The sequence below is a fragment of the Callithrix jacchus genome, chromosome 7, assembly GCF_049354715.1.
Source record: "Callithrix jacchus isolate 240 chromosome 7, calJac240_pri, whole genome shotgun sequence".
NCBI classification, from domain to species: domain Eukaryota; kingdom Metazoa; phylum Chordata; class Mammalia; order Primates; family Cebidae; genus Callithrix; species Callithrix jacchus.
Window position 1 is genome coordinate 2,184,870 of NC_133508.1, and position 26,564 is coordinate 2,211,433.

Consider the following 26,564-nt stretch of genomic DNA (forward strand, 5'->3'; position numbering starts at 1 on the left):
ATCCAAGGAGGTTTAAAAATATATATGTGTATATCCCAACTCTACTCATCCTAAAGATTTACTTTTAATATATAGTTTTTTGCTTTTTGAGATGGAGTCTCACTCTGTCACCCATGCTGGAGTGCAGTGGCATGATCTTGGCTCACTGCAACCTCCCCCTCCCAGGTTCAAGCAATTCTTGTGCCTCAGCCTCCCAAGTAGCTGGGATTACAGGCATATGCCACCATGCCCGGCTAATTTTTGTATTTTTAATAGGGACGGGGTTTCACCATGTTGGCCAGGCTGTCTCAGACTCCTGACTTGAGGTGATCCTCTTGCTTTGGCCTCGCAGCGTGCTAGGATCACAGGTGCGAGCCACTATGCCCGGCTAATTTCAGTAGATAGTTTTGTACATGCTTTCTTATATGTTTTCCCAAACAAAGACACAAGGTCAGTGTAATTTTGAAAATTTTTAAAGTAAAAAAAAGGAAAGATAAATTCCAGTTTTATTAACAGCAGACTCAACATTTTGGTTTTTGTTCTTTAGTTTTATTTTTACCTTTTTTTCTCTATCATTTTTCATGGATTAATTATATTTTATGTATAATTTTCTGTTATTTCTAAGAAGCATTTTACCCTGTCATTAACTCCTTAAACATCATTTTAAAAGTTGTGTAATCTTTTTTTGTCCTGTACATTAATTGCTTAGTATCAATTAAAGTGTAGCCACTACCACCATCATCATTATTCTTACTTTACCAAGTGGGCAGACAGGCTCAGGGAGTTTATATGATTTGCTCAAGATAATAAATCCCACAACGTGATCTTCAGAGCACAGACATTCAGACTCTAGAACTTTCGCTCGTTCATGTCAATGCAATATGTATATTAAGCTTTTCAATTATTTGTTTATTCAGCAAACATTTATTTAGTGGACATGTATTAGAGATACAAATATACAAAGCAGGATAAAATTAGTTATAGCTGATATTTATTGAACCCTTACTGGTCCCAAGTATTATTTTATGTGCTTTACTTGTATTAGCTTATTTAAGAGTCACAACAACTCTATTAGGTCCATTTTACAGATAAGAACATTGAGACACAGGTTAGGTAACAGGCAGTAAGTGTAAGTGATAGTGCTGGGATTGGAATCCCACAAAACTGGTTCACAGTCCACTCCTCAAAGCTCAGAAAGGAAAGTAAATTAATAAGAGGAGTTTTTCATGTGCATACCTATGAAACATTTATTTGTGAAAGGTTCTTTCTTTATGAAAGCTGTGCTTCTTTCTAAATTACAAGGCTGAAAACAGTCAAGTTTATTCAGTATCATTTTGTTTTATATTAAAAATGAGAATATAGTTCTATATTATAGTTGTCTCTAATTGCAAAACTATTTTATATGCATAAATGATATCATTAAAAAAAAGTTCTAGGCCGATTGTGGTGGCTCACGCCTGTAATTCCACCATTTTGGGAGGCCGAAATGGATGGATTGCTTGAGACCAGGAATTTGAGACCAGCCTGGGCAACACGGCAAAACTCCATCTCTACTAAAACTAAAAAAATTAGTTGGGCACAGTGGCGCACACCTACAATTCCAGTTACTCAGGAGGCTGATCTGGGAGGATTGTTTGAACGCTGGAGAGGTTACAGTGAGCTGAGATTGTATCAGTTAACTCCAGCCTGGGCACAGTGTGAGACTCTGTCTCAAAAAAAAAAAAAAAGATCTATATTCAAGTTGAATTTTTTGTTTTTCATTAATACAGTTTTGTTGGTCCTTGAGATTAAATTGAGTTATAATGAGCTTCTAGTTTACTGAGTTTTTAAATGAATCAACATGGTTTTGTTTAAAAATTATCACTCAACAGTTTTTACAAAGGACATTTGAAAAAAAATTAGTAAAAACCACAAAAGTCTAAATACCTCCTACCTCTTGTTACAGAAAGCAGGTTTTTAAAAATTAAAATGACAGCTGGGCATTTTACTGTGGCTCACACCTGTAATCCCAGCACTTTGGGAGGCCAAGGTGGGCCGATCACAAGGTCAAGAGATTGAGACCATCCTGGCCAAAATAGTGAAACTCCGTCTCTACTAAAATATAAAAATTAGCTGGGCATGGTGGTACTCGTCTGTAGTCCCAGCCACTCCAAGGCTGAGGCAAGAGAATTGCTTGAATCCGGGAGGCAGAGGTTGCAATGAGCCCAGATCGTGCCACTGCACTCCAGCCTGGCGCCTAGTGACAGAGCAAGACTCTGTCTCAGAATAAAATAAAATAAAATGACAGGCCAGGCACACTGGCTCACACCTGTAATTCCAGCACTTTGGGAGGCCAAGGCAGGAGGATCACGAGGTCAGGAGATCAAGCCCATCCTGGCCAACATGGTGAAACCCCATCTCTACTAAAAATACAAAAATTTAGCCAGGCGTGATGGTGCACAACTGTAATCCTAGCTACTTGGGAGGCTGAGGCACAAGACTCTCTTTAACCCAGGAGGTGGAGGTCGAAGTGAGCCAAGATCATGCCACTACACTCCAGCCTGGGTGACAGTGAGACTGTCTCAGAAAACAAGAAAAGAAAGAGCCAAACTAATTCATGGCACCACATTATGGTCACTGCTGTTCAAATAAAAGTTATCTAGACTGTAGGTTTGGTTTTCTGATAAAAATGGAATTCTGAGGTTAAATCCAATTATCTTGGTTTGTCTGTTTACATTGTACTGTTGCAATGGGATTTTGTTGCATCTGGTATTTCTTGAAATTTGTGCGTAACTAGAGGACTAACATTTACAAAGAACTTAAACTTTGACATACAGCCAGGACTGGTGATAAAAAAGAGCAGTGATTATATTGGCTCTTTTATTGTAATGAATTTATAATAAAAATGCAGCATAGTTTATAGTTACAGTATACTAAGTCTTAATACCAGTTTTGCTTAGGTGAGCACTTGGCATTCATATTTTTAAAGCAGCATTTCCTAAAGTGTGTTCATTATAGTGTTACTTTAATGGGATGTTAACTGATAATGGCTAACATTTGAAAAAGGAGGTTGTGTTGCCAAATAAATCTGAAAAACATTGACTTCCTTTCTTAAGGACCTCTTTAGGCCTGGTAAAATTAATTTTTTTCTCTAACTTGCTTGACCATGGAACTGTTTTGCAGAGCACATCCTGGGACTGGTGTTATACAAGGCAATTTTTTCTTTAGCTTATAGTAGTTTCGATATAGCAAGAATTTTTTTTTTTTTTTGAGATGAAGTCTTGCTCTTGTCGCCTAGACTGGAGTGCAATGGCATGATCTCAGCTCACTGCAATCTTTGTGTCCTGGGTTCAAGCAATTCTCCTGCCTCAGCCTCCCCAGTTGCTGTGATTACTCAAGAAGCCTATAGCAGGAAAGTTTACTCATACGTATTAAAAATATCTGGAGTAGGCTGGGCGAGGTAGCTCACCTGTAATCCCAGCACTTTGGGAGGCCAAGAGGGGTGGATCACCTGAGGTCAGGAGTTTGAGACCAGCCTGGCCAACATGTTGAAACCCTGTCTCTACTAAAAATACAAAAATTAGCTGGGCATGGTGGCATGTGCCTGTAATCCCAGCTACTCGGGAGGCTGAGGCAGGAGAATCACTTGAATTCAGGAGGAGGAGGTTGCAGTGAGCCAAGATCATGCCACTGCACTCCAGTGTGGGCACCAAGAGCAAAAATCCGTCTCAAAAAAAAAATCAGGAGTGAATCCAGATGCATTAAAATAATAGTTTTTATCACAGAGATTCCAAATGTTGATTAAGCATTATCCTTTTTCTCTTAATTTTTAGGTACGAAAAAAGGACCAGATCAATATTGAAACAAAGAATAAAACTGTTCGTTTTATTGGAGAACTAACTAAATTTAAGATGTTCACCAAAAATGATACACTACATTGTTTAAAGGTCAGTGCTGAATTATTTGATTGTTTTTAATTGAAAAGTTTTAAGTTTTAGTTATAAGTGACGGATAATGTGAAATAATTTAATATTTACTTAATCCAAAAGAAGACCAAGAAGGGAAGAAAAAGTAACATTAAACAGGTGTGCAAAATACAAAACAGTCAGATCTTAGATATGCATGCAGTTCTACCAGTAATTTCATGAAACCTGACAGGACAAAATACATCAAGTAAAAGCCTTAAAAATATAAAACTTGGGCTGGGCGTGGTGGCTCACACTTGTAATCCCAGCACTTTGGGAGGCCGAGGCAGGTGGATCAAGAGGTCAGGAGTTCGAGACCAGCTTGACCAACATGGTGAAACCCTGTCTCTAGTGAAAATAGAAAAATTAGCCAGGCATGGTGGTGTGCACCTGTAATCCCAGCTACTCAGGAGGCTGAGGCAGGAGAATTGCTTGAATCTGAGAGGCAGAAGTTGCAGTGAGCCAAGATCACCCTACTGCACTCCAACATGAGCGACAGAGCAAGACTTCGTCTCAGTAAATAAGTAAATAAACAAACAAATAAATAAATAAAACTTGATTAAAATAGCTGCTAGGAGCTATCTACCACAGAGCTATACTTAAATAAGAAAATGAGAAAAGTTAAATAAGAAGATGGAGAAAATATACTATGCAAATGCTAATAAAAAGAAATCGGCTGGGCCTGGCAGCTCACGCCTGTAATCCCAGCACTTTGGGAGACCAAGGCGATCACAACAAGGTCAGGGGATCAAAAATACGATGGAAGAATATTCATTTTTTAAACAGAAATTTCTTTCCTAGGAATTCATTTTAAGGAAATAATCGTAAATTTGTGCAAGATTTCTCTACAATGATGTGTGTCCCACCATTTTTATAATACACATTGAGCATTCCTAATCTGAAATGCTCCAAAATTCAAAACTTTTTGAGTACTGATACAATGACACATGGTAACACCACACCTGACCTCAGGTGACAACCCACAGTCAAAACTTTATTTCATGTAAAAGATATAAAGTATTATATAAAATTACCTTCAAGCTATATTTATAAGGTTATATGAGACATAAATCAATTTTGTATTTAGATTTGGGTCCAATTCTTAGGCTGTCTCATATATATGCAAATACTATATTCCAAAATCTGAAAAAATTTGAAATCCGAAACATTTCTGATCCCAGGCATGTCAGATAAGGGATAATTAACCTGTAGCAAGAAATGGGAGACAATTTGGATGATAATTAAGAATCAAGTAAGTTTTAATCTAGTTCATATTATGTAGTACTATGTACTTTGTAAATCATCCATAGAAGGCCAAAAAAGGACATGAAAATATATCCCTAGTAAGCCCAAAAAAAACAAGTTATTAAATGATACAACATAAACCAAGTTATTAAATGTCTCAATCTGTATTAGTTTAGAAAATAGGCATAAGTGAGAATTTTGGGAAATAAATATATAGTCCAAAACAAAAGGCAGTGAGAAAATGTCTGCTGTGTGCGTGGCATGTGTTTAAATACATAACATCTAATAATAAATAGAAAGGGCTTTGACGTTCATTTCCATATATCTTTCTGTGAAAGACATTAAATATATTGAAATTTTTCAATAAAAATTAATGGCAGAACGCATAAGATGCCCAGCACTGAACCTGGGTAGACTCACTTCTGTTTTTTACATTGACGTTTTAGAAGTTGTTACGCACATTAGATGTATGATAATTTCTTCCTCTACTAGGATTGAAGGGTTGCCTTTGTAGTTTTCATCATTCTTCCTGTTGCAGATGCTTCTGTCAGACTTCTCTCATCACCATATTGAAATGGCATGCACCCTGCTAGAGACGTGTGGGCGGTTTCTTTTCAGATCTCCAGAATCTCACCTGAGGACCAGTGTACTTTTGGTAAGGGCTTGAGGATCGTGGTAAGAGCTAGAGGTTGTTGATTTACCTGTGCTTCAGAAGTTAAAAATACTGACCAGTGCTGGTTATCTTATTCAGTCATTTGAATACAAACATTTCTACCTAAACTGGAACATCCCGTACATGTGAGTTGCCACCCCTGGAGAGCTGTAGAACTTAGAGGGTGTGATTATTAAATCTCTAGTTCTGTTAAACATGGAAGTGTTTTCTTGTCTGTTTGGAAGACTGAATATTTAACAGGCATTCACTGGTTACAGTACAGAGATGTGTCAGTATAGGAGCTTAGCTATCGTCAGTGTACTGTAGAAATTCTAGGAGACTGGAGAAACAGTGATGAAACTTGGTATACTCACAGTTGAACTTATAAATTGTTAAACTTTCTTTTAGTGTATTATGATTTACACGGTTAGAAAAGCAGTCCATAGGAAAGAGTGAATGTGTTTTTAAAAATTCATTCATTTACTCTTGCATTGTTAAATATGAATTGCATCTGTTAGGCACTGTTTTAGGTGCTTTGTATGTGACAGTGAAAAAAAAAGCTCCCGTACACACAGAACTTGAAATCCACCACCATCCAACACCCCAGTCCACAACACTGCTTGGGCTCGTCAGTGATTTCCCTCTGCACGCTTAAACCCAGCCTTCTCACCTTGGTGCACAGCGCTCTCTATTACCTGGCCCCTCCCTCCTGTTCCGCTTCTGCTGCTCCCTGCTGGGAACTCACTGGCCTGTTCTTTCCACATCTGGTTTGCTTTCTCCTCGGGCCTCTGCATGTGTGCTCTTCCTGCGGTTCTTCAGTCCTTGTCATCCTATAGATCCTAGTTTAAATGTCACTTTCTCAGAAAAGCCTTCCCTAACCCACCTGAACTATAAGTGGGTTCCCTGTTGTTTAGCATCTCATACTTACTATTTATACTACAGTTGCAGTTATTATTGAAAAGAATAGTAGTTGATTTATTTGTTGACTTTATTCTATCTTCTGACACCAGACTGTTAAGCTTCTTGAAAGTAGGAGTTGTGTCTGTCCTGTTCAATGATGAATTTCCTGCACCTGCCATAGTGCATAACACTAATAAGTACCAAGTAATTTATTTTTAAAATTTTTTTGAGACAGGGTCTCCTGCTATTGCCCAGGCTGGACTGCAGTGGTGTGACTATAGCTTACTGTAGCCTCCAGCTCCTGGGATCGAGTGTTTCTTCCACCTCAGCTCCCGAGTAACTGGGACTATGGGTGCACACCACCATGCCCGGCTAATTTTTTTATTTTGTAGAGACAGGGTCTCACTGTGTTGCCAGGACTGTTCTCGAACTCCTGGCCTCAAGCAATCCTGTTGTCTTGGCTTCCCAAAGTGTTGGGATTACAGGCATCAGCCACTGGCTACTTTACTTTCTTTCTGTTTTGTTTTTTTGTTTTTGTTTTAAAAGAGATAAGGTCTTAAGGTTGTCTTCCAGTCTGGAGTGCAGTGGCATGATCATAGCTCACTGCAGCCTTGAACTCCTGGGTTCAGGCAATCCTCAAGCAGTCCTCTCACCTCAGTTTCCTGAGTAGCTGGGATAACAGTGGACACCACCATATCTGGCTAATTTTTTATTTTATTTTTATTTCATTTTGTTATTTTTTATTTTAGAGATGAGGGTCTTACTATGTCACCCAGGCTGGAGTGCAGTGACATGATAATAGTTTACTGTAGTCTCAAACTCCTGGGCTCACTCAATCCTCCTGCCTCGGCCTCCCAAGTAGCTGGGACTACAGGTACCTACTACTGTGCACCGCTATTTTTTAAATTTTGTTTATTTTAATGTAGAGATGGGGTCTCACTTTGATGCCCAGGCTGGTCTCAAACTCCTGGTCTCAGGAGACCCTCTCACCTTGCTTCCTGAGTTGCTAGGATTATAGGCTAGAGCCACTACACCCAGCAGATTTTTTTTTAAATGACTTAGTTATTCAGTAATCTTAATGCTTGGTATGATGCTATTTTAAGAATTAGGAGTGCTGTTTAAATATCTTCAACTTGTCATTGGTTCTCAACTGGCATCTAGTGGATAGAGGCCAGAGTGGCTGTAAAACATCCTACAATGCGCAGAATAGTCCCCCACAACAAATGATCTGATTCAAAATGTCAGTAGTGCTAAGGCTGAGAAATTCTGAAGTAAATGGTGAGTGACTAGATCTGTATTTGTTAGTTACCTCCTCTGAGCTGATACTGAGCAACCCTAGGCACATCCTAAGACTGCGGGGACTTGTAGTATTTTGTACAGACATGTCAGGTATCTGATACAACATAGAATCCTTGAGAATGAATTCTTGGTTGTACTTGGAACAGCCAGAGTCGGCCCTTTATTTATATGTTTAGTCCTTAATGTCATTCACTTTTATATTCGAGCCTTGGTTTCCTTAACGTTCATGTTTTTTGGCAAAGTTATGAAAGAAGTTACCTTTGTAGCAAAGTTCTCTTTGAGTATTTTATTGGATGAAGCCAAAGGCTAAGTAGTCACGGACTAGTATGTCCTAAACATGATAAATAGTGTAACAGTTAGTGTGGTTACATGCTCTTCGATATACCCATCAATTGTTTTTGTCTCACCACCCACACCTCCCTGTGTGTTTTTTTCTTTCTTTCTTTCTTACTCTCTCTTTTTTTTAAGAGATAGGGTCTTGCTCTTGCCCAGGCTGGAGTGCAGTGGCAATCATGGCTTATTGCAGCCTCCATCTCCTGGGCTCAAGCTGTCCACCCACCTCAACCTCCCAAGTAGCTGGGACTACAGGTGTGTGCCATCACACCTGGCTAATTTTGTATCTTTTGTAGAGATGGCATTTCACAGTGTTGGCCAAGCTGGTCTTAAACTCCTGGGCTCAGGTGATCCTGCCATCTCACTCTCCCAAAGTGCTGGGATTATAGGCATGAGCCATAGTGCCTGGCCCTTTCTTTGCCTTTCTAACCCATTACTTTGAAATAGTAAATCATGGAGAGTAGAAGTTTAATTCGGTGTAAAGGAATCTTAAAAGGAAAGGTTTTGATTAATTTGGACTTTTTATTTCAGGAGCAAATGATGAGAAAGAAACAAGCAATGCATCTTGATGCAAGATACGTCACAATGGTAGAGAACGCGTATTACTACTGCAACCCACCTCCAGCTGAAAAAACTGTGAAAAAGAAACGTCCTCCTCTCCAGGAATATGTCCGGAAACTTTTGTACAAGGATCTCTCTAAGGTTACCACCGAGAAGGTAAATCTTATGAAATCATGCAATAATAGTTAATGTGGGATTTGTGGTAGTGCTAAGCTCATGGAGAGTCTAGGAGAAGGCCGGGTGGAGCTCAAGTTCTTTTACAGTCAACTCTGTGGAAGTCATCCTGAGAAGGAATTCTTACGATGAGACATAATATTTGGGACATAGATTTTGTTTCCTTTTTTTTTAGACAGAGTCTCACTCTGTCGCCCAGGCTGGGAGTACAGTGGTACAATCTTGGCTCACTGCAACCTCTGCCTCCCGGGTTCAAGCAATTCTCCTGCATCAGCCACCCGAGTAACTGGGATTACATGTGCTAGGATTACTAGGATTATGGATTCCATGTCCGTCCGGCTAACTTTTTGTATTTTTACTAGAAACGGGGTTTCACCATGTTAGCCAGATGGGGTCTTGATTGCCTGACCTCGTGATCCGCCTGTCTCAGCCTCCCAAAGTGCTGGGATTACAGGTGTGAGCCACCATGCCCAGCTTTGTTTTCCTTTTATGATAACTTTTTGTTCTAATTGAAATAGTAATTCTAGTAAATTTTGATTTTATATATATATTTGAAACTATTACTTTCTCTCTAGTATTCCATAATGAATTTGTACTTAAATATTTTGCATCAGTACAGGGGATGCTAACCTTTAGTAGACTTATTTATAAGAGGCCCATGATCCCTCTGAAATCTCATAATTTTGATTGTGGCTATTTGTATTTTTCTGGAAAGAGGGTCTGGTGCTTTCTTTAGATTCTCAACAGTGGTTAATTTCCAGTGAAGGTGAAGAATCACTGACTTATTTTCTTAATAATTATAGTTACCATGTTAGAAACTTCGCTTTTAAATAATATATGTTGAGCAAAACATTTCTTGGTGAACTCTACAACTTGACATATAATATAGTGTAGAATTTTTTTCTTTTTAAGATGGAAGGTAATAGGAACAAGGTTGCAGGTTTGAAAATTGAAACCAGCTTTCTTAGTCAGAGGCAGTAGTTGTTTAAAATAGTTTTGGGCTAGGCATGGTGGCTCATGCCTGTATCCCAGCACTTTGATGAGGTGGGTGGATCGCCTGAAGTCAGGAGTTTGAGACCAGCCTGACCAACATGGAGAAACCCCGTCTCTGCTAAAAAAAATAAAATATAAAAGTAGCCAGGTATTGTGGTGCATGCCTGTAATCCTAGCTACTCCTGAGGCAGAAGAATCGCTTGAATCCTAGAGGTGGAGGTTGTGGTGAGCAGAGATTGCCTCACTGCACTCCAGCCTGGGCAACAAGCGAAACTGTCTCAAAAAAATAAATTTTAAAAAAAGTTTTAGAATTGGTTAAAAATTTGAAAAGTATAGAACGGGTAAACAACTTCTCATACCAGCTTCAGTGGAAAGATCCCTTAAGGAATCCCTTAAGGGATGTTTTTCCCAGTTGACTTTGGGTTTATTTATTGGTTGGAAATTGATGGGTTTTTTTTTTTTTAAGTGAGATTATTGACTGGCATGGTGGCTCATGCCTGTAATCCCAGCACTTTGGAAGGCCAGGGTGGGCAGATCACTTGAGGCCAGAAATTCGAGACTAGCCTGGCCAACATGGCGAAACCTCCCTCTCTACCAAAAATACGAAAATTAGGGAGGCCGAGGCGGGTGGATCACAAGGTCAAGAGATCGAGACCATCCTGGTCAACATGGTGAAACCCCGTCTCTACTAAAAATCAAAAAATTAGCTGGACATGGTGGCACGTGTCTGTAATCCCAGCCACTCAGGAGGCTGAGGCAGGAGAATTGCCTGAACCCAGGAGGTGGAGGTTGTGGTGAGCCGAGATCGCGCCATTGCACTCCAGCCTGGGTAACGAGCAAAATTCCATCTCAAAAAAAAAATATTAGCCAAATGTGTTTGTGCATGCCTGTTATCTCAGCTATTCGGAAGGCTCAGGCACAAAAATTGTTTGAACCCTGGAGGTGGAGTAGTGAGCTAAGATCACGCCACTGCACCACAGCCTGGGTGACAGACCAAGACCCTGTCTATAAATAAATAAAGTAAGTAAGTAAGCGAGATTATTTATGTCAAATTATGCACAAAAGAGAACGTTATTTTTTCATAAACATTCGGTTTTGGTTTGAGATGGTGTCTCACTCTGTCACCCAGGCTGAGTGCAGTGGCACAGTCTCAGCTCACTGCAGCCTCTGCCTCCTGGGTTCAAGCAATTTTCCTGCCTCAGCCTCCCTAATAGGTGGAATTAGAGGCACCTGCCACCATGCTCAGCTAATTTTTATATTCTTGGTAGAGATGGGGTTTTGCCATGTTGGCCAGGGTGGTTACAAACTTCTTACCTCAGGTGATCCGCCACCTTGGCCTCCCAAAGTGCTGGGATTACAGGTGTGAGCCACTGCACCTGGCCCGTTTCTGTTTTTAAAGACCTACTCCAGGCTGGGTATGGTGGCTTATGCTTGTAATCCCAGCACTTGGGAGGCCAAGTTACACCGATCACTTGAGGTCAGGGTTTTGAGACCAGCCTGGGCAACATAGGGAGATCCTGCCTCTACAGAAAATACAAAAATTCGCTAGGCATGCTATTGTGTGCCTATAGTTTCATCTACTTGGGAGACTGAGGTGGGAGGATTGTTTGAGCCATGGAGGAGGAGGTTGCAGTCAGCTGAGATTGCACTACTACACTCCAGACTATAGGTGACAGAGTAAGACTGTGTCTGGGGAAAAAAAAAACCTATTCCAAACTCCTGATTGGATATTTCTTTCAATGACCTGAGTACAGTTACCTAGATTGAAGATCTGAAAACTCTAGAAAATTTGAGGGCACTATGGAAGGATTTGGGAAAGATGATAATAAATTTTATCATAATTAGAAAATCTCATTTTTTCTATTTCTGAAGAGGCTGATAGAGGATTTCTGATGTATTTTCTATTTCAAAAGTTCTCTGACTGTACAGTCATCATAAAAATTTATGTATTATTTGGTCAGACTACTGTGTAGTTATCTTAATAATTTAAATAAAATTCTCTTGATTTAGGTTTTGAGACAGATGCGAAAGTTGCCCTGGCAGGACCAAGAAGTAAAGGACTATGTTATCTGTTGTATGATAAACATCTGGAATGTGAAATATAATAGTATCCATTGTGTAGCTAACCTCTTAGCAGGACTAGTGCTCTACCAAGAGGATGTTGGGATCCACGTCGTGGATGGAGTTTTAGAAGATATTCGATTAGGAATGGAGGTAACCAAGACTTTTTAATGTCATAAAATTGGAATTTGTGGAGAATTTATTATTTCTAGGTTACTATTGAGCCTCAAGTTGTAAGAATCTGCAAATTTATTAGAAAAAGCTGATAGTCATTTTATAAGAATTTTCGGTAAATACTTTCCTCTGCTGATAGTCATTTTATAAGAATTTTCTGTAAATACTTTCCTTTTATCTTTTTTTTTTTTTTGAGATGGAGTTTTGCTCTTGCAGCCCAGGCTGGAGTGCAGTGGCACCATCTTGACTCACTGCAACCTCCGCCTTCCAGTTTCAAGTGATTCTCCTGCCACAGCCTCCCGAGTAGCTGGGATTACAGGCACCCACCACCATGCCCAGCTAATTTTTGTAATTTTAGTAGGGACAGGGTTTCACCATGTTGGCCAGGCTGGTCTTGAGCTCCTGACCTCCTGATCCGCCTTCCTCAGCCTGGGATTACTGGGATTACAGGCGTGAGCCACCACACCCAGCTTTTCCTCTCTTTTTCTTTTCTTTCTGAGACAGAGTCTTGCTCTGTGACCCAGGCTGGAGTGCAGTGGCACAATCTCCACTCACTGCAACCTCCACCTCCTAGGTTCAAGCAGTTCTCCTGTCTCAACTTCCCGAGTAGCTGGGATTACAGGTGTGTGTCACCGTGCCTAGCTAATTTTTTTTCTATTTTTAGTAGAGAAGCCGTTTTGCCATGTTGGCCAGGCTGATCTCAAACTCCTGACCACAGATAATCACCCACCTCGGCCTCCCAAAGTGCTGGGACTGCAGTTGTGAGCCAGTGCACCTGGCCTAATGCTTTCCATTTACTGTAGAACCCAGATTTATTGTTTTCTTAATTCACTGATTGCAGCAAAAATAGAATTACATTTTAATTATTTTAGAAACAATTCATGTAATGATAGCTAAATTTAACATCTAACATGTTCTTTTTATGAAAACATTTTAAGGATAGCTATTTTCTAGAGAGAGAAAGGAACACCTAGAATTGACCACTTTATTAGAAAAGATCTGTTGTTTCCCTATTCAGTGTTCTTTCAGTAATTGATATTTTCAAGTTGCAGATGCAAGTTTAACCTATTTTCATATATTTTACTCCTGTTTAATGAAAATTTATGTTTTTGTCGTCTTTTTTAGGTTAATCAACCTAAATTTAATCAGAGGCGTATCAGCAGCGCCAAGTTCTTAGGAGAACTTTACAATTACCGAATGGTGGAATCAGCTGTTATTTTCAGAACTCTGTATTCTTTTACTTCATTTGGTGTTAACCCTGATGGCTCTCCAAGTTCTCTGGACCCACCCGAGCATCTTTTCAGAATTAGACTCGTATGCACTATTCTGGACACATGTGGCCAGTACTTCGACAGAGGTTCCAGTAAACGAAAACTTGATTGTTTCCTTGTGTATTTTCAGGTATGTAAGCCGAAATACTCAGTTTGGCATCATTTAATTCATTGTATGTGTTTAAAAAAATACTGTTAGAGAAGAAACATTATGGTATTCATACACCATATATAAGTTCATAATTAGTTTATATTCTTCATATAAAAATGCTTTTGGAAATTTAAAGATATATGTTGGATTCTATTATATAAACTTTTTTTTTGTTTTTTTTCTCTTTAAGTGAGGAAATATATAAGCATTCTCAATGCATGTAACTTTTATGATTGATAATGATTGCTCATTAATTTGGGGAATTATTTTGGTACAGTTTGAATTTGGTTTAGTAATTTATGGACTGATATTTAATACAGTAATTTATTCATTAAATTACTTGTGATTTTTAATGTATTTGTTGATGTTTTCACTCATCTGTATTCTGGTTTACATCTCAAATTCTGTTTTTGTTTTTGTTTTTAAATAGTGATGGGGTCTTGCTATGTTGGCCAGGTTGGTCTTGAGCTCCTAGCCTCAAATAAACCTCCTGCCTCAGCCTTCCAAAGTATTACAGTTACAGGTGTGGGCCACTGTTCCCAGCCCAAATTTTTGTTTCTGAAATATTTAATTTTTTTTGTTTGTTTTGAGACAGAGTCTTGCTCTGTCACCCAGGCTGGAGTGCAGTGGCAATCTAGGCTCACTGCAACCTCTACCTCTCAGGTTCAAGCAATTTTCCTGCCTCAGTCTCTGGAGTACCTGGGATTGCAGGCATATACCACCACACTAAGCTAATTTTTGTATTTTTGGTAGAGGAGGTTTTACCATGTTAGTTAAGCTGGTCTTGAACTCCTGACCTCAGGTGATCCGCCCACTTCAGCCTCCTAGAGTGCTGGGATACAGGCATGAGCCACTGTGCCCAGCCTAATTTTTTTTTTTAAAGGAAAAAGCTATTACTTTTGAGGAAAATGTGCTATTTTTAATACAGAAAGAAGTATTTGTTCATTATTCATAAATTCTTTGATTGTGCTTTCCAAATCTTAATTTTGGTTAGTTATATAAACTTGTGATTTAGACCAAGTACAGTATAAATTAAAATCATATACAAATACAGAGACAGTACTACAACCTCTGTAAAGTTAATGTTTCAGAAGTTAACTTGTAGGTTGATTAGTTTGAGCCCAATCACTATTTCCCATAAAATACAATTTTCTAAGTGCCGATTAGGGTGACCAACTCACTATCAGTTGCTTTAAATTTTACTAAGTGCCGATAGTACCATTCAATTCTGTAAAATCACAATTGTTAGTATTTTCATTTACCCATTAATGAGGAAAATAAGTTTAATGTTACAACTTGAGGAATCAAAAATACATCCACATGGTGGCATGTGTTAAGTCGGGGATTAAAATTCTCAGGGAATTGTAGTCTGTTAACTTTCTCCTACCACTATTCCTTTGCAATAGAGGGAAACTTACTACTCCTTTACTTTCTGAATCGATGAGCAGAAAGTGGGGTAAGGGGCTTGCAGATTTGAGGGTTGGCATCCCTGTTGTAAGTAAGGACCGACTTAAGTTGGATATTGTATTAAAAGCCAGAGTTTTGTTACAAAATGGCAGTTATACCAGCACCCAAAGCAGAATCTCTTTCAGAAGAGAATCCTTATTTGGATTCACTCTGACACCTTAGGCTGAAAGTAAAGAAACACTCAGAAATATTCAGGAGCAAAAGAGACAAAAATATTTTCCAAATTGATTAACAGACAGGAAGGCTTAGCAGAGCCATACCTAAAAATTGGAGTCAGAAGTGAGTGAGGCATGGGAGATTTGGTCTCTGTGTTCCACCCACAACATGGAGTGTACAGTTCAGTACTGGAAGGCCAGGAAGAAAGGATCACTTGGAGCAGTGCTTCTAAACTTTCCTGTGCTTACATTGTGAAGATGCAGATTCTGATTCAGTTGGTCTAGGGAGAGGCCTCAGAGTCTACATTTCCAACAAGCTCCCAGATGAGGTCCACATTTTGAGTAGCAAAGACCTGGAACAAACTGAAGAGGAAGAGTAAAACCCCCAGAGGAATACCTGTTCATATACCAGTACATTCTTGGGTTTTGCTTTCAGTTTATGTAAATTTAGGAATTAGAAGAAGTATAAAATAGAATGTGGGAACCAGGCTTACAATAGAGAAGGAAAGTGTCTGCACAGTGCCATATACACAGTAGATGATCAATAAATGTTTGTTGATGATTAGTGATTTTTATATATTTCAAAAACCATATCTTCCGCTACTGTTAATTCTTCAAAAATCAAAGCAGGTAGCACAGAGAAAGTAGTAAAAATGTATCACAACAATGGCCTTGAATTTGGTTATATTTGTAAAATTAAATATAGGATATTGGTGTGGGATTTCTACCTTGTTTTGGAGTATCTGAAAATTTATTTGGTATTTTATTTATAATTTTTCCTTGCCTTGAAAAAAACTGCAACAGTTATAATAAGATACTTAATAAATTCACCAAATAGCTCAAAACTTGTAGACATAGGGAAATAGGATCATGGCTGTTGACCATTAATAGGAATGGTAGGTATCTTTAACAACCTTTTAGCGTAGTTGTTATAACTAGGTAACAGCAAAGTATAGTTTATTTTTACATATTTTGTTGTTTCTTATACCTAAATTTATTTTTCATTTGTTATCAGCGTTATGTTTGGTGGAAGAAAAGTTTGGAGGTTTGGACAAAAGACCATCCATTTCCTATTGATATAGATTACATGATCAGTGATACACTAGAACTGCTAAGACCAAAGATCAAACTCTGTAATTCTCTGGAAGAATCCATCAGGCAGGTACAAGACTTGGAACGAGAATTCTTAATAAAACTAGGTAAGCAATTGATTACAGACATAAAATGAAGGTGATATTTGGCAGATGTTTCTGGAATTTGCTTTATAATGTTGCCAGTCAGAGTTTACATTGTATCTTTTGTACTTTCAGTGTTGAGTGTTATGTAATAGTGTTAGGTAATACCTGTGTGGTACACTTGATTTCACTAAGTAATTTCAAACTGGAGGAAAACAGTAAACTCAGGACTTGAAGCAAGTAATAATCACTAAAGTGCAAGTAAAGAAACTGTAGAAGGGAGTACCTGTCAGAAGTTTGGAACTACCCTACAGGATTTCAGAGCTTACTGGCAGAGTGGCTTCTATTTCTAAGGACTAGAGAAAATCTAGAGATAATTAGAGGTTCTTTGTATACTTTAGTATCCTGAGGTTGTTTTGGAGAGAAGAGTTAACTCTTAAACAGCTTCCACTAGGGCTGCAGGAACCTACGTGTCATTAGAAATAACCAGTACAGGCCGGGCACGGTGGGTCACACCTATAATCCCAGCACTTTGGGAGGCGAAGGTGGGTGGATCACGAGGTCAAGAGATTGAGACTATCCTGGTCAACATGGTGAAACCCCGTCTCTACTAAAATACAAAAATTAGCTGGGCATGGTGGCGCACACCTGTAGTCCCAGCTACTCGGGAGGCTGAGGTTGCAGTGAGCTGAGATTGTGCCATTGCACTCCAGCCTGGGTAATAAGACCGAAACTCCATCTCAAAAAAAAAAAAGAAAGAACCAGTACAAGGTATAGCCATACCTATCTGGTTTACATGCTAATAATTCTTACATGTTTTATTGTAGTCATTTTAAAGTGACACGTTTTAGCTAGGTGCAGTGGCTCCTGACTGTAATCCCAGCACTTTGGGAGGCAAAGGCGGGCAGATTACCTGAGGTCAGGAGTTCGAGACCAGCCTGGTTAACGTGGCAAAACCCCATCTCTACTATAAATACAAAAATTAGCCAGGCATGGTGTTGCATCCCTATAATCCCAGCTACTCAGGAGGCTGAGGCAGGAGAAGCTATTGAACCCAGGAGGTGGAGGCTGCAGTGCAGGATTACACCATTGCACTACAGCCTAGGCAACAAGAGCAAAACTCTGTTTTAAAAAACAATAAATAAATAAAAATAAAGTGACACATTTTCAGACTATTAAGCTAGTATTTGATTTTCCACTGTAACTTGGTACATTTATGTCTATTAAGGGATCTTTACCTTCACCAGTTACACTAATTATACAAATTTACTACATCGTATATCTGAAGAACCACTTTTCATGGTAAAGGTTTTGTAGGTGCTACTACTGATTGTGCAAGTATTAACTTTTCCTACTGCTTAACCCAGAATGGCATGTGTGATTCTTTTTGTTCTTTGAGTCTTTTTCCAAATGTGTAGGTTACTTTCTTTTCCTTTTCAAATTTCTAATTGAATGCATGGTCTCATATCAAGCAGAGTATTTATGAACTTACTTCACTTACTTTGGATCCTTGGAAAATGGTTAAGTCTTAGCCTTGTTTCCCAAAAACCTCAGTGAATGGTACTCTCTGTATAGTGGACATGAGTAAATATTAGTGTGACACCTAGTTTGGTGACAGAAATGAGAACAGTTATGCTTTGTCTTTTGTAGATCAAAAGGCTAAAGGACTGCAGGCTTCTTGTGAGGACTCTCTCCTTGTTTAGAATATGGAGGAAAAAATAGATCACTGTTTATGAATGAAACTCTAAAGATGGTAGCAGCTGCAATTGTTACACTCCCAGGTCTCCATTTGCTTCCTGGTTTTAGAGCCTAAATATCAGGAAGAAGATGTGTGCAGAAAAATCTATATTAAATCAGCTTCTTACCGATAAACCAGAAGATAATACACTATTGTGCCTTTCGTAGTTTTTTGTTTTCAAACACCTGCAAATTCATTATCTCATGTTAGTTTTATAGTATCCTAATGTTAACATAATAGTAAATTGGAAAACACTAAAACCATTTTCTTATATTTTAAAAATAATTTTTAATACTATTAAAAAAAGTTTATGACAGTAATTTTTAAAAATACCAAGAAAACCATACCAGTATTCCATACAGAAAGATAATCATGTTAATATTTTGATACATATTTTTCTACTTTTTAAATTTTTTATGTTTGTGATTTTATATCTGATTGGTTCTACTTAACACATTATGAAATTTTTTTCTTGATATTATACATATTCTTTTAAAGCTTAATTTTTGTTTTTTAATTGGCAGTTTCCTTTATATCAGTGTGCCATAATTTACTTAATACAGCTGTTTCACTCTTAGGTTGATTCTAGTTTTATACCACTGTAAATAACATTTTTATTTTTTGTGTACCTCTGATTTTCTCAGGATAGATAAGATTACTGGCTCAGATTTTTATTTTAATTTAAGAATAAAACTAAAATGGTAATAGGCAATATTACTTAATTCTGATTTGGAAGTGTTCAAACCAGCATTCATGAAATGAGAGGGTTAAATCACGTCATCACTGAAGTTTCTTCCTGCTTAAATCCTCTAAGATTCTGTGAGTGAACAGTTATTTATTTAACACCTACTGTATATTTATTAATATATGGCCTCTCTTAAGTTTTGAACATAGAAGACAAGTTCTTTGTCCTCAAGGCTCTTACAGTCTGATATAATATTTATGAGATCATCAGAAAAAAATAAAAACATGATATGTCACAAAATGTAGGGTGCTACAAGTTCTCCACATGCTTTAGGAGCAAATAGGAGAAAAAGTAATAGATTAAAGTACTCATTGACAGTTTATGCAGGAAGTGAAACTGAACATGAAGAGTGGATGGGATTTGAAAGTGTATATTGATGGGCATTCTCTATTAAGAAGGATAGTGAACAAGCAAGATCTCAAAGCAGTGTGCTCTGTGACAGAAGTCTGAGCCAACTGCAGGGGAGGGCTCAGGAGAGAGTAGTGGGTAGTAAATCAGTGGGATCAGATGAGGCCACATTGTGTGCATCTCACAAGGAGAGGGGGTGGACTCGAATTCCAACAGGAAGAGAATTGACTAGGCAGTGAAATGTGGAATGGACACAGGAGGTGAAAACAAGTTCAAGCCAGTGAGTCCCCTTAGGCTCAGGAGCAGAATGCTGTTACTGAAGAAAAAAATTAGGCTGTATGGTAACAAAACTTCCATAGCTTTTTGCCCCCTTCCCCCCTCTTAATTTGCATAGATTCCATTTTATAGCCTAATATGATTTCTCTGTCAAAGCAGCATGATTTTTTTTTATGTCTTTGAGTTTTTGGAGGCTCTTTAAATATCAGTTGGTAAAGAGTGTGGCTGTATCTTACATATGGCTGAGACTGTACCTTAGCTGCTACTATTTTCTACAAGATTATCCAATATAATCTTGCTTTTTGTTAGTTGAAATGTAGGTCTACACATTTAGTTTTTAAAATGTTTCTCACAGTAGTTTTTAATTCTTTTACTTTTGTTCTGGGAAAATGGTTGTTAAATTCTTAGTATATACTTTTACATGAACTGATATAGCAGAGAAAACTAGCCTATATCTATTTTTAATGTATTTTTCCATTTCTACCCCCTCATTTCAAGGCCTAGTAAATGACAAAGATGCAAAAGATTCTATGACAGAAGGAGAAAATCTTGAAGAGGATGAAGAAGAAGAAGAAGGAGGGGCTGAAACAGAAGAACAATCTGGAAATGAAAGTGAAGTAAATGAGCCAGAAGAAGAGGTGATGACTGTTATTTATAGCAACATAGAGTACATTTGTATAAGAGTATTTTGATTATATGAGCCCAATTTTTTTTTTATTTTTTTATTTTTTTTTGAGATGGAGTTTTGCTCTTGTTACCCAGGCTGGAGTGCAATGGTGTGATCTCAGCTTACCGCAACCTCTGCCTCCTGGGTTCAGGCAATTCTCCTGCCTCAGCCTCCTGAGTAGCTGGGATTACAGGCACGCGCCACTGTGCCCAGCTAATTCTTTGTATTTTTAATAGAGACGGGGTTTCACCATGTTGACCAGAATAGTCTTGATCTCTTGACCTCGTGATCCACCCGCCTCGGCCTCCCAAAGTGCTGGGATTACAGGCTTGAGCCACCACACCCGGCACGAGCCCAAATTTTTTTAATACATAAGACCTCTTCCTTAGTTGTTTCTTTTCTTTTTTTTTCTTTTTTTTTTTTTTTTTGAGACAGAGTCTTGCTCTGTTGCCCAGGCTGGAGTGCAGTGGCATGATCTCAGCTCACTCCATTCGCTGCCTCCCAGATTCAAGTGATTCTCCTGCCTCAGCCTCCCAAGTAGCTGGGATTATAGGTGCCCACCACCATGCCCAGCTAATTTTTGTATTTTTATTGGGACGGGGTTTCACCATGTTGGACAGGCTGGTCTTAGTCTCTTCACCTTGTGATCTGCCTGCCTCAGCCTCCCAAAGTGCTGGGATTACTAGCGTGAGTCGCTGTGCCCAGCCCCTTAGTTGTTACTTTTAATTTTTTTTTTTTTTTTTTTTCCCCGAGACAGAGTCTTGCTCTGTTGCCCAGTTTAGAATGCAGTGGCATGATCTTGGCTCACTGCAACCTCTGCATCCTGGGTTCAAGTGATTCTCCTAACTTAGCCTCCTGAGTAGCTGAGATTGCAGGTGCCTGCCACCATGCCTGGCTGATGTTTGTATTTTTAGTAGAGACAGGGTTTCACCATGTTGGCCAGGCTGGTCGCCAACCCCTAACTTGAGGTGATCAGCCTCCCAAAGTACTGGGATTACAGGCGTGAGCCACTGCACCTGGCCTCCTCCTTAGTTGTATGATAGTAAATGTAACTAGTAGTATGTTTCTGTTATAAAATCCATTGGTTAAAAGTTTTTAAAGAAAGTAATAAAATGCTGATTATAGCATTTTTATTTAATAAGCAATTTAAATAAAATAATTATTTAATCTCCATGTATTTTCTTTTTTTGGACACAGGGTTTCTCTCTGTGGCCAAGATGAGAGCTCAGTGGTGTGATCATAGCTCACTGCAACTTCAGTCTCTTGGGCTCAGGCGATCATCCCACCTCAGCCTCATGAGTGGCTGAGACCACGTGAACATACTGCTGTGCCAAGCTAATTACTTTTTTTTTTGTTTGTTTGTTTGTTTGTTTGTTTTGTTTTGTAGAGATGGGGATCTTGCCATATTGCCCAGGCTGGTCTCAAACTCCTGGGCTCCAGCAGTCCTCCTCCCTTAGCCTTTCAAAGTGCTGGGATTACAGGTGTGAGCCATTGCACTCCACTTCTTGTTTATCTTCATCTCACTGTTGAATATGTACTTTTTAGTTAGTGGGTTTTACACTCTTTAAAACAAAATTACTGGCTAGATATTAATGAGCTTTGCTTTATTTTTCCCAGATCTCTTGGTTATATGAAATCTAAAATTCAACACGTACCACAGTAATTGATATCCCCTTTTTGCATCTCTGATTCTATTAAACGAAACCTTATGAAATTGCTCTTTTACTGTTTCTGCCTTCGCAAAATGTCATTTCTGTATGATTAAAACTAGCAGTTTTAATTCTTTAGGTTTCGTTGTTTGAGACAGTCTTCACTCGGTTGCCCAGGCTGGAATGCAGTGGCACAATCCCAACTCACTGCACTCTCCAGCTCCCAGGTTTAAGCAATTCTTGTGCCTCGGCTTCCCAAGTAGCTAGGATTTTAGGTGTGTGCCACCACACTCAGCTAAATTTTGTATTTTTAGTAGAGATGGGGTTTCACCATGTTGGCCAAGCTGGTCTCGAACTTCTGGCCTCAAGTGATCCTCCCGCCTTGGCCTTTGAAAATACTGGGATTACATACATGAACCACCACGTTTGGCCTCTGATTCTTCCGTTTTGTTTTGTTTTTTTTCCAAACTCACTTATGTTTAAAAATTCCATGAAAATTTGTACATCTGTAGTCCTAGCTACTCAGGAGGCTGAGGCAGGAGGATTGCTTGAACCCAGGAATTCATGTCCAGCCTGGGCAACCTAGTGAGACCCTGCTTCTTTACATTTTAAAAAAAAGTCATCAAAATTAAAGGATATCCGGGATTTGCTTCATAATCTGGAGGTAGATTGGGGAATGGGTTGGGGTATAGAAGAAACAAAACAAGAGAGTTTCAAAAGTTAGAATGAGTAAAGATACCAATAGAATACTGATGAAAATAAAATGTAAGTCATGAAATTAGCAATTTTTCACTGAAAGTATTATTTTAATTAAATATTGAAAATTTAAGTTTGTAATCAATAAGTGTTTTGGGGAAATTTAATTTCAGTTTTAAAGTTTTTACTTATCTGAGTAAATGGAATGTAAATATTTTGAGAATGTGGGTTTAATATTTAAAGAAATATTAATTGTTTATAGCATTCATAAGATAGATTTGCAAACTGGATTTTTTTTAAAAGCTTTATTAGAATTAAAGAGAAAGAACTCATAATTTAAGGTGATTAAAGTTTTCTACAGTCAGATATAAGAATCTATAAGGCTGTGTTTCCTTTAACCCTCAAGCCGTTTTACTGTGTAACAAATGGCTTTGCTGTTAGTTAAAAAGGATTGGTTGTGAAAAGACAGTATAGGCAATAATGTACAGTTTTCCTAATTGGCTGGTATTTATAGGCAGTGGAAATGCACCATTATTTATGTTATTTGCTACCACTTTTTCTTTACAACCATAGAACTTCTTTAGATATAAATAAGTTGGTAAAAATACAGAACTGGAGTATGTTTCCTTAATTGGCTTCAGTATACTAGATGGACGTTATATTGCTTTGTTTTCAACATGAGGTTGTAATAGAAACATTCAGTAATAGAATTTAAGTTGGCTTATGAAGTATTTATAACAACAAAGGAAAATGAGAAAGTATTTCCATTTCATATTTTCAAACTAATCTTATGGTTGTTTTGGATTTTGCTACTGCACTAATTACACAAGCAGTATCTAATAAATCCAGCATCCTTGGTAAATACAACATTAAGGAACGCTCATTTTCTTACTAATTTCTCATTTGAAGAGTTATATGTTTCCTCCTCTAAGTGCATTTTCTCCTTTTTAAACATGAACTTCATCGTTTTGGTAGTTATATCATTTGTAACCATTACTTTTCCAGTTGGAGAACGCATATTGCACACGATACAATATGTTTGTAACTGGAAAAGTATGTTTAAGTGTTTGCTACTTAAAAATGCAAACAAAGTGTGCAGAGGGAGGATCCATATGTTGTATCTGGCAGAAGTGAGATGGGACTGTGGTTCACTTTGTGAGAACTGAGGCTGGAATAGTTCACTTCCCCTTTCACTCCAAGACCAATTTCCCATCATCACCCTCCAAACATAGGAGGAGAAATTTATTAAAGAAAGAAAGTATGAAGTAATAAGAGCAATGGATATTCTACAGTTATTTACTTCGAGACAGAAGGGTTATAATTCAGCTCCTAAAAACAAATGCTGTGTTCTATTTTTATCTTGGTCCTCATCTATTTAAAGTTCTATTTGACCTTTTGAAGTTATTCTTAGCATCTAACAACCAGAATATTTTCTCTTAAATATCAGCTCTATAAATTAAAGATAACTGTTTAAATTAAATGTTTGTCTATGATAACTCCAGTTTTCTCTAGCATTATATAATTTATCAACAGAAAGTACAAGATTCATTCTTAAAATAGCAATAAATTAGTTATTTACTGAGCATTTATTATTCATGGTTACTGCCCTAAGCACTGTATTTGTATTACCATTTCTCAGACTACCCTTGTAGTAGGTCGGAAACGAAGGCACAGATAGGTTGAATAATGTACCCAAGATCATAGAGTAGGTGGTGGCAGAGGCAGTGTTTGAACTAAGGCAGCTTGCCTTTTGCTACGCTGTTCTTGCTTTCCCTAGCCTGCTTAGGTTTTGTGGTCCATTGATGAGCACTTCTTAATTCCACCCATTATTATATCAGCGTACACTGGGATTAGGACGAATGAAATTCTTCTTCAAAATTTTAATTTGAAAAAGTAATGCATGCTATGTTCCCTGAATAATATGAAACATCCAGGTTGGGGGGGGAACTTAATGTATTTTAGCCTAGCTTTTGAATGGCAAGTGTCTTCTAAGTGTTAACAAAGAATTCATTTTTTCAAGAGCAAATTTAAGAGCTCCTCTATTGCAAATTTAATTTTGAATTATAAAATTAACTCAAAAAACATTAATGCATGGGGGAGGTAATATGTTGATGTACATTTTTATCTTTTTTTTTTTTTTTTGAGATGGAGTCTCACTCTGTTGCCCAGGCTGGAGTGTGGTGGCGTGATCTCGGCTCACTGCAACCTTTGTCCCATGGGTTCAAGCGATTCTCCTGCCTCAGCCTCCTGAGTAGCTGGGATTACAGGTGCCTACCACCGTGCCTGGTTTTTTGTATTTTTAGTAGAGACAGGGTTTCACCATCTTGGCCAGGCTGGTCTTGAAGTCCTAACCTTGTGATCCACCCACCTCAGCCTCCCAAAGTATTGAGATTACAGGTGTTAGCCACCTCGCCCAGCCAGCATTTTTCTTTTTTGGGGGAGATAGAGTCTCACTCTGTCGCCCAGATTGGAGTGCAAGTGGTGCGACCTCGGCTCACTGCAACCTCTGCCTCCCAGGTTCCAGTGATTCTCCTGCCTCAGCCTCCCGAGTAGCTGGAATTACTCGCCACCACACCTGGCCAAGTTTTGTCTTTTTAGTAGGAACAGTTTTGCCATGTTGCCCAGGCTGGTCTTGAACTCCTGTCAAGTGGTCCCCCCACCTCAGCCTCCCAATGTGTTGGGATTACAGGTGTGAGCCATGGCATCCAGCCATTGGTGTACATTTTTGAGATGTTTTCATTTTAAGAACTCAGAATCTTCAGCTGTCTATACACTTTTGGGGTTTTGGAATTGCTACATACACTAAAGATAATGTATTAAAGATAAGACATTTAAGTCATTTGTTTCAGGAATTATTTGGTCATCTTGGCACAGTGAGAAGCAGCTGGGTTTAGTCTTTTTTTTTTTTAACTCTTACAGAACCACGTGGGGGTGACTTGTGATACTGGGGTGGAGGGGTAAATGAAGCTGCACTCTGTCTTATGCCCTTTGAAAATTTGTCAGGGCTCTGCCCCATCTGTTTGACAAGAAATTTCAGCTGATGAAAGTGGATGGCAGGAGGGACTGACTGTGAGGGTGGGTTGAAGTAGTCCTTGAGAACCACCAGTTGGGGGAGCTGAACGGCCAGCTCTTCTGCTTAATAGCAGTGTGCCTTTGGGCAAGTAACTTCACTTTTCTGAGCCTCAGTTTTTTCATGTATAAAATGGGAACAATAAAGCTTGGCCTTCCATCCTCTGAATTGGGTAGAGCAAACAAAATGAATTGTATGAAACGCCTTCGAAACTGAAGTGCTTTATAAAGGTAACGCTGTATCATTGCTTTCAGCTGGTAATACTGTTCCATTTGAACTTTTGTTGGTTTCCATTGCCGTTGGATGGGTATTAAAGAACTGTGGGACCTTCAGCCTCTCTAGATTAGTTTCAGGAGGAGGAGAACACAGAAGGCTCAGGAAACTTGTTCTTTGTGGAATTCAAGGAAGAGCTTCTATAGCCGATCGCTGTATTGTTAGATCAGCTGAAGGTAGTGAGATGGGTTTTCAACAACTGATTTATCTTGAATGTTGCCAGCTGACTTTGCCCTCCTATTGAAAGTAGACTACATAAAGAGCTAAAACTTGAAAATAACAAACGATTAATAATTATACAGAAGTTTTGAAATCTGTTTAAGGCATGTAAAGTGTGATTATGCTTCTCAAAGTGCTTTAATCTTCTCATGTTCTATAATTTCAGGAGGGTTCTGATAATGATGATGATGACGGAGAAGAGGAGGAGGAAGAGAATACAGATTACCTTACAGATTCCAATAAGGAAAATGAAACTGATGAAGAGAATACCGTACGTATGGCTGAAAATTTTTACTTTTTAAAATTGTGCAACATTTTTATAGTATTTGAATTGCAGTAATAATTAAAA

At 38.5% G+C, this 26,564-nt stretch overlaps 1 protein-coding gene across 6 annotated transcripts in view; it reads left to right on the plus strand.

The window, feature by feature from the left end:
- The window catches only part of UPF2 (UPF2 regulator of nonsense mediated mRNA decay), a 167,226-nt gene that overhangs the window by 110,441 nt on the left and 30,221 nt on the right, over nt 1-26,564 (plus strand). For 5 of the 6 annotated variants that reach the window (XM_035306679.3, XM_017974057.4, XM_035306678.3 and 2 more), the window contains 8 exons: nt 3,792-3,905; nt 5,707-5,823; nt 8,884-9,069; nt 12,091-12,294; nt 13,441-13,716; nt 16,375-16,558; nt 20,140-20,279; nt 26,382-26,486. In XM_035306679.3, coding sequence (XP_035162570.2) covers nt 3,792-3,905; nt 5,707-5,823; nt 8,884-9,069; nt 12,091-12,294; nt 13,441-13,716; nt 16,375-16,558; nt 20,140-20,279; nt 26,382-26,486 — 1,326 coding nt within the window. The remainder of the gene's footprint in view (nt 1-3,791; nt 3,906-5,706; nt 5,824-8,883; nt 9,070-12,090; nt 12,295-13,440; nt 13,717-16,374; nt 16,559-20,139; nt 20,280-26,381; nt 26,487-26,564) is intronic. The other variant, XM_035306682.3, reaches the window with a different exon arrangement.